This window comes from Triplophysa dalaica, chromosome 22, assembly GCF_015846415.1.
Source record: "Triplophysa dalaica isolate WHDGS20190420 chromosome 22, ASM1584641v1, whole genome shotgun sequence".
Lineage (NCBI taxonomy): Eukaryota > Metazoa > Chordata > Actinopteri > Cypriniformes > Nemacheilidae > Triplophysa > Triplophysa dalaica.
The window spans coordinates 14465329-14479950 of record NC_079563.1 but is presented as its reverse complement, the minus strand read 5'-3'; the positions used below and the strand labels follow the sequence as shown (position 1 = coordinate 14479950).

Sequence of the window (14622 nt, the reverse complement as noted above, 5' to 3'; positions counted from 1 at the left end):
GTTTGAAAAGATGTTTTTAATAGTATCAAGCAGTCCGGACAATACCCGATAGCATATTGTTTAATAACATCAGTAACTAGACGTCTTATTGTATCTCTTTATTGACAAAAGGCAGGTACAGAGGTTAGAGGAAGACACCACACAAACAGACGCTAAACAAATACAAGGAATCATGGGAAAAGTAGTCTTTACTCCGATTCTTTTTCCTCTCCGTGGGTGATGACGTAGCACAGGTTTTTGTAGTCCAGGTTGCCAGCCACATCCAAGGGAAAGTTTGTGAACATTTGATTCATCTGAAATTGAGTTTTGATAAATAGGTCATGAATTTCAGGGAATACATTCTTGACTATTTCGCTTAAATGAAACTGACAACACTAAATGCTACTCACCATGAAATCAAACAGGAAGAATTGTTTTACACAGTGTCGCAATGATTATTATAAATGATCTATCTGTGCACACCATTATTTTCATTTCATTTGCAGTTGTTATCTTAAATCAGAAACATTCATCTCAATCCTCTCCCCCACTTCACCACATGATGTAAGCAACAAAAACTGACTGTCCAATGGCCAGGCATTAATAGCCCTCCCACCAAATTTTTGACTAATTTCACTCAGATATATGTCACTATACGGAAAAAAAGTCAGTCGCAACTTCCCTTTAAGAAATATGAAATGTTACCTCGGCCTCAGTAAATTTGTCTGCCTGTGACATAAGGTGATACTTAATCCTTGAGAAAATTAAGGAAAAAACAGAGGTTAAAACAATGCAAGTAGAAACGTAAAACATTTATGTCTTCATAACCTCATATCGTTCAAAATCTACTCACTCTTCTCCTTTAAGAATGCCTGTGCCTTCTGCATCGAAGATTTTAAAGGCATTGAGAATCGTCTCCTCAGGGTCTGTACCTGTTAATGACAGAAATAATGATGAAGTCACAGCATCGCTACACAGTCGCTTCTATAAAAAAAACAATCACTTCTATATGCATTTATATTAGCGAATAATCTATACGATATCCGTATGCATTATGACTCATCCCTGCTGGGCTTCGCTTTTATTTGCACCTCATTATCATGATTATCATTTCAATGCTGATGAATCTGATTCTTGCCTTTGAGCTTCTCGCCAAACATTGTGAGGAAGACGGTGAAGTTAACGGGCCCGGGGGCTTCCTTCAACATCTCGTCGAGCTCCTCGTTGGCCACGTTGACACGTCCTGCCAAATAGACGCATGCAGGAAGATACATTAACACCGTGTCGATGATCTTTTCAATAGTGTTCGAGTTAGTTGACATGTTCATTTTTCTTCAATGCAATAAAATACTTGTTATAGCAGATTACAGAGAGGAAAGCCTATATTCTGTGTTTGAATGTGTTAGATTTTATATTTAGAATAGGGTGCAAATGTTGACAGCTCACATGTGGGATAATGTAAAATAAAAAAATGTTTTTGCATATACTAAGAATTATTTAGGGTTCTGCAGTCTTTCTAGGTCACTAATCTCATCCCTTGGAATAAAAAGATTTAATTGTGCTATTTGTATTCATATTTTTTTTTTATTAAAAATAACAATACTTTTTATCTAGTTTTATGTACTTTCTTTATTCTTAGAAATATGCTTAAAATGACAATTAAGTATACTAGAAGTGCACTGACAGAAATGTTTAAGTATATTTGACCTGAACATACTTACTTGTCTTTTCAACTAGACCTATATGTAGAAGTCTTTTTAGTATACTTTGTTTATAGTTGTTTACTCATTTTTTAAAGACCTTTTGCAAGGCTTTATTGAGATTATTGAGATTATACCTCATATTATTATATTATATTTTTCCATAACTAAAGAATGTGCTACAAATAAACTATCAGTATACGTTTCAATTTTCGTATATTTGCAGTACAAACAAAAAACGAATTTACGTTGTTACACTTAGTATACAAAGTATACTGGAAAGCATATTTTATCAGGTAAAAGTGGGCCATTAAGTCCCAAATAGTATTAAAATAGTACACTTACAAGTACACTACCAGTACATTGATAGTAGATTACTTACTACATAAACTACAGTATATGCTTAATATTTACTTATTTATGCTTTAAAAAGCTTGCAGTATACTTATTTTTGCAAGGGGAAGCAATTGTGATATTAAAAAAAAAAAATTTTTGTACAAAATTGTCAGACTTCATTGCTTACATTGATTTTTTTTCCCATATAACCTTTCAGTCAAAGGTTCTTACAAGAATCGTTTCATTCTTGCCTTGTTACAGTCTGAAGACAACAAAGTACCTTTTATACAACAGAAAGGTTTTATAAACCATTCGACTTGAAAAGAACGTATTTTAACCGTTTAAAAAAAAAACAATATTTGACAAACATGTTGTATAATCATGTCTAGGCTTCACCACATTCAGCACGGTTCTAAAGAGAGACCACATTAATCCTTTAAACATTGCTCAGCTAGTTCAAGCGGATAAAGGATCACAGCCCTTTTTCTCTCCAGCATTTACACCCTTGCACCGCCATTCAGGCTTTACTCACCCAGAGCAGCAAACGTGTCCCTCAGGTCGTTCTTGTCAATAAAGCCATCCCTGTTCTGGTCCATGATGGTGAAAGCCTGGAGAAGCGTTGCCAATTTATCATTACAGACACAAACCCAAAGTACCCCATAATTACAGTTTATAAAATGTTTATAGAGGTAATCCGTTAAAAAGGCCCCACCTCTTTAAACTCTTGGATCTGTGACTGCTCAAACATGCTGAACACGTTGGAGCTGCCGGCTTCCTTCTTCTTGGCTTTCTTTGGGGCCTGCGAATCAGAGCGAAAAGATACGTTTTTTTCATCCTTTACATCTCAATTCATGCAGTTTGAATCGCAGCATTCATTTACCAATGAATACAATAAAAAACATGTTCTCTACCATAAAGAAACATTACAAGACGTCTTACAAAGAGAGATGCTTTAATAAACTTGAATGCATCTTATTTATCCGACGACAGACAATTTTAGATAAGGTTTCAATTCTGTCACATCCGTGACTCAATTTACTTGTATTCGCTCTATCAAAAACAAACCGTTAATGATTTTTGCTTGTACAGACGCATGTTCTCTGGTAAATTTGCTGCAACTACAATGCATAATATCATCCTTTTGAAATCTTTTCTGAAATGAGTTATTCGCATAAAAAGGTTCAAAACAAATGGAAACGAAAGCAAAATGTCTTATTGCATCAATCAGTCGCCTTATAAGATCAACGTAGCTACATACAGATTTCCATGTCAAGATAAGACATAGCAAAGAGTCACAGGCCTACCATTGTGATGATCTTCTCTGTACTGCGTTCTAGTCTGGAAAACCTGAGGGACACTCCGAAACCATCGGTTTATGGCTATATATTGGCCACAATTGCTTTGACTGCCCATCTGTTCTATCTTTAGACAAATGAGGAGGCACAACACTAGAATACTTGCCATATAGAGAATCATCCCACCCTGTTGCCCCCCGCTCATTGTTACAGACAGATGCTTTGTGATGGGACCAGAGTGTGGCCTTGCTATCTTAGTATCATTCAAAATCCTCAATCTGCCTAAGACAGCTAATGTGTTTCAAAGTACAGTGTGAAGCCCACTAGCTTCTCACATCCTTGAATCAGGGTCAGATGTTGAAGATAAGTCTAGACCACACAGATTCACATTTGATGCTTGTGTGCCATTGGTGATCAGACAGTTTTGAAAGTGAAAAAGTGAAAGCGATGTAAGGTCAAGTATGGTGATCCATTGACCGCTAACAAGACAAGGTTTTCACAGCCAGGGTGATTATTGGGGTACAGTGGAACAAACAAGGTCGAAAGAGATTGAAATGTATCTGGGGCTTGAAAGAGTGTTTTTGAGGATGAGACAACATTCTGGATGAATTAATGTGAGAAAGCAGATGGCATTTTTGGAAGAAGATGTAGACAATATGACAGATGATGTTTTATGGCTCAGAATATTTCATTCGTTTATCAACTTCCTCAGGAAAAATAGAAACAATTGAGCTAACTGAATAAATACACGTACGGAGGTGTAAAATGACAGAGGTAAAATAATCTGGATTTGGGTGAAGTGAATGAATATTGTGTGAGTTCATATTAAAGTCCTCAATAATTTAGACTTTTGACTTGCCAAGTCTAAGCTCAGTTTGTGACATTTCTGAGATCTTTTCTGAACCTCTAATGTGATTATTTGTGGGTCTTTTTCTCAGAAGAAATGTCTGAGATGCAGATGTAAACACAAATTTTCATTTGTCCTCTGTTTAACCTCATTGATGTCAAAAAGAATATACGAGATATTAAAAATCATCATTTATTCATCCTCATGTAGTTCGACACATGTATGACTTCTTTATGGAAATCACAGAAGACATTTTGGGATATATGGTTTTGGGTCCATTCAATGGAAGTCAGTGGGGCCAATGTTATTTGGTTACCAACATTCTTCAGAATATCTTGGGTTATGCAAAAATAAGAAATCCACACAGGTTTCTTTTTCGTCATCTCAGACAATGATCACTCAATCAATTTTTTTTGTAAAAACAAACATTGAAACTACTCTTTTTCACTCCATCCAAGCTCAGTCAAGCAGGGCACCTTACCCCTACTTGCTCCCCGGGCGCTGCAGTGATAGCTGCCCACTGCTCCTGGTGTACGTGTGTTCATGACTTGCTGTGCGTGTGTTCACTACTCTCTGGATGGGTTAAATGCAGAGGTCACATTTCGGGTATGGGTCACCATACCTGACAAATAGTTCACTTTCACTTCATTTCACTTCATTATCTGTTGCCGAACAACCAGCCTGAACAAAAGCCTTTCTCAGAGCTACAAATATAGCAAGATATTCCATGCCTGCCAGCTTTAAATGTGCTCTTCTACAGCCAAGTAATGTTCCATAAAACTGCCGCAAATAATCTGTATATGACAACGACAGGCTGCTTGAAGCTTGTTTTAGCCATGTCCTCAAAGACAATTGCACAATAGGATTTGAGGAATGTGTCTATGATCTCCTGCTTGGCATTGTGTGTGTGGTCACAACAGGGAGTGTGCCCATGTTGGGTTTGCGATCGGCAGGTGGGGGTGTGAGGGCATCAAGGTCTGCTTGCGTGTTATAGCAATAACACAATGGATTGGTAGGCTGACAGGGAAGCTCCGGCTTCCAACAGCTGGGTCTTGCTGTCAATCACAAAGTTTCTATACACCTCTGTAAATATCTGCTGCTTAATATAGGAGCATTTAGATGACTCGACCTATCTCAATCTTTTTATTTTTAGTCTTAGTTACAATGTGGCTTGTTTTTGGTTCCTTAGCCATTTTTATTGCTCAATAACTTTAGAGAAATAGGAGTAATAGAATGTATTCGCATGATGTTTGGTAGCCAAAATTTATGTTATATCATCTGCCATGTTAACTGTTATGTTTATTTTGCGCTACTGATGTACAGTGAAGATTCTCACATGTGGACTGTCACAGGCCAGTGAGGCCACACATGTGACATACGACTCAAAAATATACCTTCGCACACCACCTGCAGTAGCAAATACAAACAGAGATGGCGACAAAGAGGCCATTCTTACAGACAGCCACTTTAATATTTTATGAATAAAAAATGTAGTTACTTTAAATTTAAATTGCACTGTCACAGGCCACACGTGACATACGACTCAAAACATCAGACTCATCCGCGCAGATGAGCAAATTTGAACAATAAATGCAAATTATTTTTCATTAAAGTTTTGTGTTCATGTATTTGCACCAAAAAAATTCTAGTAATTTTAAATCTTTTTTTCACCTTTTAAATGAAAAAAATAGGGCTGTCAAACGATTAATTACTATTAATAGCATCCAGAATAATAGTTTCTGTTAACATAATAAATGTATGTGTACTGTCCATATAAATTCATAAATACACAATGCATTGTTTGACAACCCTACAATAAAGACATAAAAATGTAAAAAAATTGAAAACACGTTAAAATGTGTAAATTATTGATGCTTCATCCAAATGACAAACAACATGGAATTGTTTATTTTTTCATAATTTTTTTTATAAATGGATGGAAAAATCTATGGTAAAAGTAAAATCTGATGGTTAGGACGTGAAGCTCTCTGTAAACCAGCGTCCAACATCACTAGTCAAGCCTTGACATTTAACCCCCAAGGGAAAAGAAAGAGAGGTTGACCTCGAAACAGTTGGCGCCGAGACCTGGAGGCCAATGTCAAGAGTACTGGCCGAACTTGGGGACAGCTGGAGACACTGGCCCAGACCGGGGTGCCTGGAGAACCTTTGTCGGTGGCCTATGCCCAATAGGGGTCACAGGCAAAAGTTAAAAACTATAATATAAATGTCTGAAGGTAAATAAGATATTTAGATCACTGTTGATAACACACAAAACCTAACACCTCACACAGGTTATTTGTGAAAATAAAACATTGGTGTCAATGTTTATGAATGTTTTATATAATTTCAACCATTCTGTCTCAAAATATCCCCTATAAAGTTTGTTCACAAAAAGCCTCATTTATCTTCAAATTAACAAGCCGGTGTATCTACCATTTCGGCACAAATGAGTCAACTAAATGGTCTCATTAAACCACTTCGGTTGTTTTACAAGTTTTAGCATTTCTTCCTATAGAGATCATCAAAACAGAATCCACAATGTTACCTTATGTTACCTTGTTGAAAATAATCATTGGCTTTTAAGGGTCCTACAATTATGTTTTTCCACTCAATTTCTAAGAGGACTTACTGCCCAAAACCGACCAATCAAATCAGCACGTCAAGCACACTTGTGGAAAACATTTTAATTATTTACAACTATTGGCTGTTGAACATTTAAATCACTATGACACTTGACCTTAACTGCTTGATGGACCAATTTTCTGAATTGACGTTATCTTGACATGTCACGTTCATGTCTACCCATGTTATTTGTACATTTATAACTTTATATTTGGAATACCTTTATGAAAACCAGAACTAAATTTGGTAATATTTTGTAATTGTTTAAAAATAAAGTTTAATAATAATGAATCTTAATGAATCTTAAAGTGGCAGTCCGTAAGTTCTTTTAGAGTAAAAATTTACTAAAACCAATTATTGAGCAAGTACATGAAAGAACGATGTATAAAACTGTCCCTACCGTTACCCTTGCTGGATTCACCACGGAACGCTTGTAATTATGGTTTTAATTTTCCCTGTCGGCCGTCTTGTTCCGGAAATCCTTATTTGGTGTTTTTCGTCTATGCGTCATTTCGTCACATTCTTGAACTGAAAGAGGACCCGGTAGCTAGCCCGCGTGTGGCGTCGATTGACAGGGGTAGCATTGTACACAGACATTTTTTCGTGGAAACCTTTAGTATTGTTTATGGCGCCATTTAGTACTTTAAGATTTAAACGCCAAGCAGCGCTGTGCTGACATCTGGGCAGGGTTCAAATTAAGGGGGGACTGGGGCGGTCCCGGACCCCTGATAAGCCTTAAGGGACCACTCATAAGGTCTAAAATAATGAATTTGGGGGGTCCCATTGGTTTTCATTAAAACTAGACAACTAAAAACACAAAAAATAGTTTTTTTTGTCAAATTATCTTGATAAAAGTTTCCATGAGAAATAACAAAACAGCAGACTCCCGGCCAAAACGGCAGTTTTGCGCTATTTGGGTCTGTTTGTGTTCGTGTTATATCATCTGCCATGTTAACTGTTATGTTTATTTTGCGCTACTGATGTACAGTGAAGATTCTCACATGTGGACTGTCACAGGCCAGTGAGGCCACACGTGATATACGACACAAAACATCAGACTTATCCGCGCAGTTGAGCAGTGCCGAATCACAACTCGCGTAAAGAAAATACCTCCGCACACCACCTGCAGTAGCAAATACAAACAGGGACAAAGACGCCATTCTAACAGACAGCCACTTTAATATTTATGAATAAAAAATGTAATGTTACTTTAAATTTTGCGGAAATTGCTTAAATGCACTTCAGGGTAATTATAAAAGGGATTTTATTATTGTATTAAAGTTATGGATTTAATACTATTTTGATATTAATAATACATATATAAAAGTGTTTTTTTTTTGGAAAGGTTTTGTTTGTCTTCAGAAAAAAAGTTTGCTTGGCTCTTAGGTGATTTCTCATTTCTTTAAACGGGCAAAGTAACATTAATTCTGCATATATTTTGTATTAAATGAGGCATATGACAGTAACACTGTATTTTGAGTTTTTTATTTGACTTTGTTTGCCTGCAGATGGTGCAGTCTCCCCAGCAGAGAACACGACCGACAAACACATCCAAACACACAAGACAACAAGTTCACACTATTAGTGAGGACACCTCATAGACCTCCATTGTTTTCATAGAAGACTAATTGAACAATTTTATCCCCACAAACTTGATTACATCGTTAAATGGGCAACAATACAATTTGATCCATTTATAAGCTGTCTTAACTACCGAGGACCACCGAATTCTCCAAAATTTGGCCTGTCAACACAGACGTGCACGTTAACGTCCCCAGAACAATGCCCTCCTCGCACCTCTGCTTGTCTCTTCATTATGTTCATTTGCCATGTCTTTGCATCTCCATAATTAAAATCTAATCCTGCATGCCGACTTTTTAAACGAGGACTAGCCTCAAGAGGAGGCTTATTTGATTAAAAAAGGGGAAGGGTAGAGGAGGGAGTCCTCCGTAGCTCGGCAGGCAGGAGAGACAGCTCTTAATTGTGCTCCCATGAGGTGTGCACACGCCTGGGCCGAAGGGGGTGGGAGGGTGCTTGGAGACTCAGTGGGTCTGAAAAAACAAACCGCCAATGGGACCAGCACTCCTGCATGGCTCCCCTGACATCTCAGTGGGGAGGCGCACTCATGAGGAGCTGAGGGACTCCCTGAGCTTACAATTCTCATTCTGCCCTGCAGGGTATCAGCTGAATTTCATCCCTCTGTCTTTAAGTGCCGGTGTGTGGTGGTGATGGGGATGACTATCTGAAGGGGCTGCTCTTCAGATAGATGGACCATATCTGAGAACTATGTCAATGTTTTCATATAGCGAATCTTCATGATAATTTTCAGTATTATTGTATTGTGTATATTTCGTATTTTATTGTATTTTGAACATGTTGTTATATAACAGAGTACAGAACTGTGTTTGCATGTGTAACAGTTAAGATGATTTGATTCTGTATTGCAATGCTAATATATTATTTGTGTTTTTATTAGATGCTAATTATATTTCAATAGTGTTGTGTTTGTACTCCTAATGCATGATGACAACAATTTGTATTATCTAAAAGAAGTGTATATTATTTAATTTACAGGCCTACACTTTTGGTAACAGAACAGAAAACCCAACATACAAAGCAAAAAGCATCCCAAATAAAAAAGTAAATTTAAGTATTTACTCTGTACTAATTTCTGGAGTGTTTTTTCAACCTTACCTTAGTAAATTTAAAAACTCACTATAGGTTATACTACGTAATACTTTTGTTAACAAAATGTAGTAATTACTATAATAAATCATTTACTTCTATTTACTTTAGTTAATACTAAATAATTTTTATGTGTAATATAACATCTATAATAGCATTATTAAATATACGATCATTATATATAAATATATATGTGTGTATATTTACTATATTTATATTATAAACGTTATTAAATGACTATCCTATTAAAACGATCACTTAAATGACAAACGGTTTAATTGTGTTGATCACTGCTAATTGTCACAATTAATACAATTACTGTGGATCATTACATCACTGTACCGTGTCATGAACAATGAGGTGTTAGTATTTCTCATATCCGACAGAGGGCGCTCTTCTCTAAGTTCAAGTTCAAAAGCGGTATTTACAATTCATCAGGCATCGACCGGACAAGGGTTTATAATATAACATAAAATTCTCCAATACCATCATTTTAAATAGAATACACATGACCTAATTATGCACATTACCTAATCCAATATTTATAATGTGAATAGTGCATTTATTATTATTTAGGGTATAGCTCTCTCTTCACAGGTTTTCACGCAGGCATTGGCCATAAAATCAATATAATATATGGATCGGCTCTCATAATCTAAAAACGAACTGAACACATACAAACAACGACAGTAACCTAACAAGGAAATGCAAGGCGATCCGTATTTCGAAACATTTGATATTTCCAAAAGAAATGAACATAAAGGGGTAATAAAAAATCAATATATCGAGAATACTAATGTAACAGCAGGCTAACGGGTTCATCATCTGACCGTGAAAAAACAGCAAACCTCCACAATCTAACATTTGTTTTAATCGCGTCGCCGGTTACGCTCGGCGTCTCGGAAAACGGCTCGCGCAATATCGAAAGTGATGAAAAATCGATAAGCGTGTAAACTCTTTCCTTATAACGGATGAGAACGTATCCAAACACGTCCCCCTCCTCCCCGCTCCCGGCTGCGCCGCGGGGAGCTCGATTGAACACGGAAACTCCATCCCGCGTTTTCTGCCTTTTATTTAGGATGCCACCTCGGTCTCAATAATTGTTTTCAGTAGCCGTATTCAATATCGCAGGTTGGCGTTGGTTCGATAACTCCATTCCGCGCGCGCTCGCGCCGTTCGATCCGCTCCGCACCGTGTTTTGCGCGCGCTCCCCCGCCTCTCTCTCTCGCGCTGAACTCCAGCCCCTCTCGCGCTCTCTCTATCAGCCTTTCATTCCGTCTCAATATGTCTCAAGATGGCGGCCAATGCGGGATCGATGTTTCAATATTGGAAACGCTTTGATTTGCAGCAGCTCCAGGTCAGCTCCCTTTCGTTTTGTACTCGCAGAGTGTGCCGGTAAGCCGGTCCCGGGGAGCATCGCGGAGGGGCTGGCGCGTCCCTCTCGAGGCGCCTCTTTCGCCGGGTTTGCGTGGCTTCTGCGCCCATTGATTAAAGCGGCTCTCTCGCGCTGATCGGAAATTGATCCTCTTTGTTCAATTTCCATCGATCAACCATCACGGTCAAGGTGGATGCGGCCACTTTGGCAACGGGAGCCCGAAGGTTTCCCGGTTCTTTAGAGCGGACCTTTCCACGCCGGGCTGTTTTGTGAATAGTTTGTGCTTTGGATTTAGATAGTATGTTTGTTGAAATAATTTTGTGTTTAGGGGGAAGAAGTGTGTCGCGCTACACGGGTGGCGCTGTGCTGGACCGAGACGTTATTGCTTAGTAACGAGAGGTGTTGGACTTTTTTCCTATCGTTTTTGCATTTCCTTTTATGTCGTGTTTTCTGAGAGTTGTGTGTTGATCTCTTACTATATAAGTTTTAAAGACAAGTCTTTGTTACGGCAAAGTTGAGCTTCGGTAGTCAAGTTTAAAGTCAAGACGGATTTGGGTGAAGTTGTCGCCAGACAGGAACAATTAAATACAAAACAATAAACAAACATGATCGGTTGAGCGGTTTTGTTAAAGAAATCTGTCGTTTTACATACGCGCACGGACCGCGCTCGAGAACGCAACGTTATGTTTACGCTATTCCGTTACACAGCCCGACCGAAATAGCTTATCAAAACAAATTAATGCAATTTAATACCATAAGTCTGCTTTGTCGGCTTTAAATCGTACGACAGAAATATTGATCGAATAAAGCTGGAACAGTCGGGTGCTAATGTACCGATCACGTGTATATTGGTTCGATGTTCCTTTTTAATGCATCGATTACTTGTTAAGCTATTAACTTAAAACTCGTTAGTTATTCGCATTTGTTATTTTGCTGTGTGTGTGCTGAATCGAAAGGTGAGGTGTGTGTGTGAAGTGCATTTTCCGCGATCGGTTAGACATAAACAATAGACCTGGATTATATCAATTATTGATTAAGAGTTTATGTATTTATGAACTGAGGTCGCAAAGCTTAGTTGCATTTTAGCCCGCTGACCTATTTGCGCGTGAAGGATCGAACTTTATATTTTCACTAGTAAACTATTTATATCTTCGTTAAATACGTCATTGAAAAATCGATATCATAATCATCATTTTAAAAATCGATATCGGTCGATAATAATTGCATACGAGCTTTCTGCACGGTCTATATTTTTAAGCATACTGTGGTTTTAGTAGGTTTATGAACTCGGTTAATTTTGTGTTAAAAAGAAAATACGTGCACATATTTTGTGTGGTTTGTTTATGTTAAACGGATGAGTGGTCGGATTTAAATGATCTGAAACTAAATTCAACCTAAATGCAGAATTATTTATACGTGTCTGCCATGTGTTTGGGTAAAATATCTTCAGTTTTTGTGTAACGTTAATTTGTAATAGTCAAACATTTGCTGGGTGCATGTATGTCACATGTCTTGCTTTTCTCCAGGGAGGGTGTTTGATTGAGTTCTTGGAAAATCATTTATTCAATTAGGGTTCAGATGTATAGTGTACTAGAACATAAAAGGACCACACACACAGCTGTGCATATTCTGATGTGGTGACTCTTAATTTTCAGTGCTCTCTTGCCCTCCCTCCCTTCCTCTCTCTCTCTCTGCCTGTCTGTCTCCCAGCCTGATAAGAACTGGCATCAGCGAGTTCAGGCTTTGATGATGTCATGGATGCTATTTATCATCTTGTTCTTTCTCTCTCTTGCTGTATTTAAGATTTTTCAGCTTGTTTTACCGTATGCTTTTTTATGCAGGGTTTGATATTGCTTTGTTTGTTATTTGTTTAAATTAATTGATTTAAGTTTACTCTATTCCACAATTTGAATCAGATGCATGACATGACCCATCAGAAACCGTTGCTTAAATTAAGTTATCCGAAATCGAATTCCCATAAACACAGATTATAAAGAAACGCTTTTTAACTTTGTTGGCTCTTGTGTGTCACCTGCCCTTTCTGTCACCACGTGGCTCACGGCCTGCGGATGCAGGTGAGGTTGAAGCGTACCTTAGCTTGTGTGTGGTCCTGGGTTTTCATGCGTCAATGTGGAGAGATTAGCGAGTGACGCAGGGTGTTCTGCCACCATCGAGATGTGAGCCGACTCTTGTCTGAACCTGTGCCGGGCCCCTGTGATGACTTTAAAAATGTGTTTGATATCTCTAATGAGGGGCACATGTGCTGGCTGTGGTACGCTGTGTACCTAAACACACGAGAGTAATCTGTTGTGTGTTGTGTTTTGGGTTCCTCTGTGTGCTCAGATGTGGCTATCGGATGACGGACATGGCTTGATCATTGAGATGTTTTGAAATACGCTGACGGGTTGATGTCAGACGTTATGCTTGAAATCCTGCCGTCATGTATGGGTTTTCACAAGGGGTTTTATTGAAATAGATCGTTATTAAGTCACAATATCTTATTTTATAACTTTTGAAGCAATGTGATTTATGTTTTTATCGTTGCAGTCCTTCCAAAATCTTGGATGTCCAAATTCACTGTTTTTAAGGAAAAGGAAAAACACCCTTTCTGATACTTTTTATCGATTTGATATTTGCAAAACCCATGACAAACTTTAGGGCGACTTGTACTAATGATGTATGGCAAACAATTCAAATCCTAAAATATGGGGATGAGGTTTTCAGAAGGACAGCATCGATTTGTTTGTATGTTACTATTCTAGACTGTGTTAAATAAAAACAAAACAAAGCAACAACAATGTAACTTAATTCAAATTTACTTGCACCTGTATTTTCTCTTAATGTTCTTGTAATTACGGTCTGGCTGACACCTGACTGACTTTTTTAGTATAGGGAAAGTCCCTGAAATGAGATGATCGCCTCATAGAAATGCGGATAACTACTTTTAAAAATGGGTTTAATGCTGACATGAAATATGAACAGAACAACAGCGTCTCTGTGGAGCCCACCCCACACATTTACACAGACTCGGATTCTGACCACTTCAAAACCCAGCCGGCTATATGAGGCCCCAAAACAACACGCATATTTCCATGTGGCATCTCCAAATTTAGCCTCAAAGCACTTCAAGTGACTCCTGTTTTGGTCGGTCGAATTTAGCAATTTAGAAAGATACGAATAAATCAACCGGAGGCTCTTTAATTTGTCCTGATATTAACTCTTAGAATCAAAATGCTTTGAGATATGAAGGACGTGCTGGAAATGTTTGCTCTTAATTTATTCACACAAGACCTATATAAAAAAAGTTTGCTTTAAATTGTATCTTCTTTATGTTTGTAGAGAATACAAATATTGCATACACAGAGCAGTCTGTAGTGGCTGTACATCACAATTTCTGCTGTATTTGTCACAGGAGATACAGTCTGTTGCCTCGCTTTGGTTATTAAAAACGTAGCGGTGCTTTTAGCTGCTGATCTTGCAAACTCACTTGTCACTTAAAAAAATAAATTAGTTTGAGCACTTTTGTTCTAGTACCAGATCGACAAATTGCATTGCGGCTGAAATGAGAATGTTTCTGTGTAGTGTCTCACTTGATCATCATAGACTAAAAAACGAAATGCTTGATGATAATGTATTTTTATGTGTACTAAAAAGGAAATTAAACCGTTCCAGAAGCTCAAGAAATTTCATCCAAATCAATACACTTGCATATTTATAGAGAACTGTGTTTAAACAGGTGTTAAATTTAGACGCTACTGCATTATCAAGTGTGTAAATAGTTAA

The 14622-nt window shown here is 37.8% G+C and overlaps 2 protein-coding genes across 6 annotated transcripts in view; one reads left to right on the top strand and one right to left on the bottom strand.

Annotated features, from left to right (window-relative positions):
• Positions 1-83: 83 nt before the first annotated feature.
• On the bottom strand, positions 84-13310 carry myl10 (myosin, light chain 10, regulatory). 2 transcript variants are annotated; one of them, XM_056737146.1, is made up of 7 exons: positions 12932-13310; positions 2728-2814; positions 2548-2623; positions 1118-1222; positions 833-911; positions 685-733; positions 84-293 (listed from the first exon to the last, which is right to left on the bottom strand). In XM_056737146.1, exons 1-7 carry the CDS (start codon positions 12959-12961, stop codon positions 189-191), a joined length of 531 nt encoding a protein of 176 aa, XP_056593124.1. In that variant the 5' UTR covers positions 12962-13310; the 3' UTR covers positions 84-188. The 2 variants fall into 2 exon arrangements, with proteins under 2 accessions (XP_056593124.1, XP_056593126.1); XM_056737148.1 differs by lacking the exon at positions 12932-13310 and adding an exon at positions 3320-3351.
• Positions 10098-14622, top strand: part of cux1a (cut-like homeobox 1a) — a 104115-nt gene continuing 99590 nt past the window's right edge. For 2 of the 4 annotated variants that reach the window (XM_056737140.1, XM_056737139.1), the window contains exon 1: positions 10098-10821. In XM_056737140.1, the coding sequence (XP_056593118.1) occupies positions 10759-10821 (63 nt within the window). In that variant the 5' untranslated portion in view covers positions 10098-10758. The remainder of the gene's footprint in view (positions 10822-14622) is intronic. The other 2 variants (XM_056737142.1, XM_056737141.1) reach the window with 1 other exon arrangement.

Excerpts from the sequence above, each read along its gene's own strand:
- myl10 (XM_056737146.1), bottom strand. The coding sequence starts at position 12,961 with ATGAAAACCCAGGACCACACACAAGCTAAG. Across the intron at positions 2,815-12,931 it reads AGGACCACACACAAGCTAAG|GCCCCAAAGAAAGCCAAGAA; the intron begins GTACGCTTCAAC and ends TCTGATTCGCAG. Across the intron at positions 2,624-2,727 it reads AGATCCAAGAGTTTAAAGAG|GCTTTCACCATCATGGACCA; the intron begins GTGGGGCCTTTT and ends ACGCTTCTCCAG.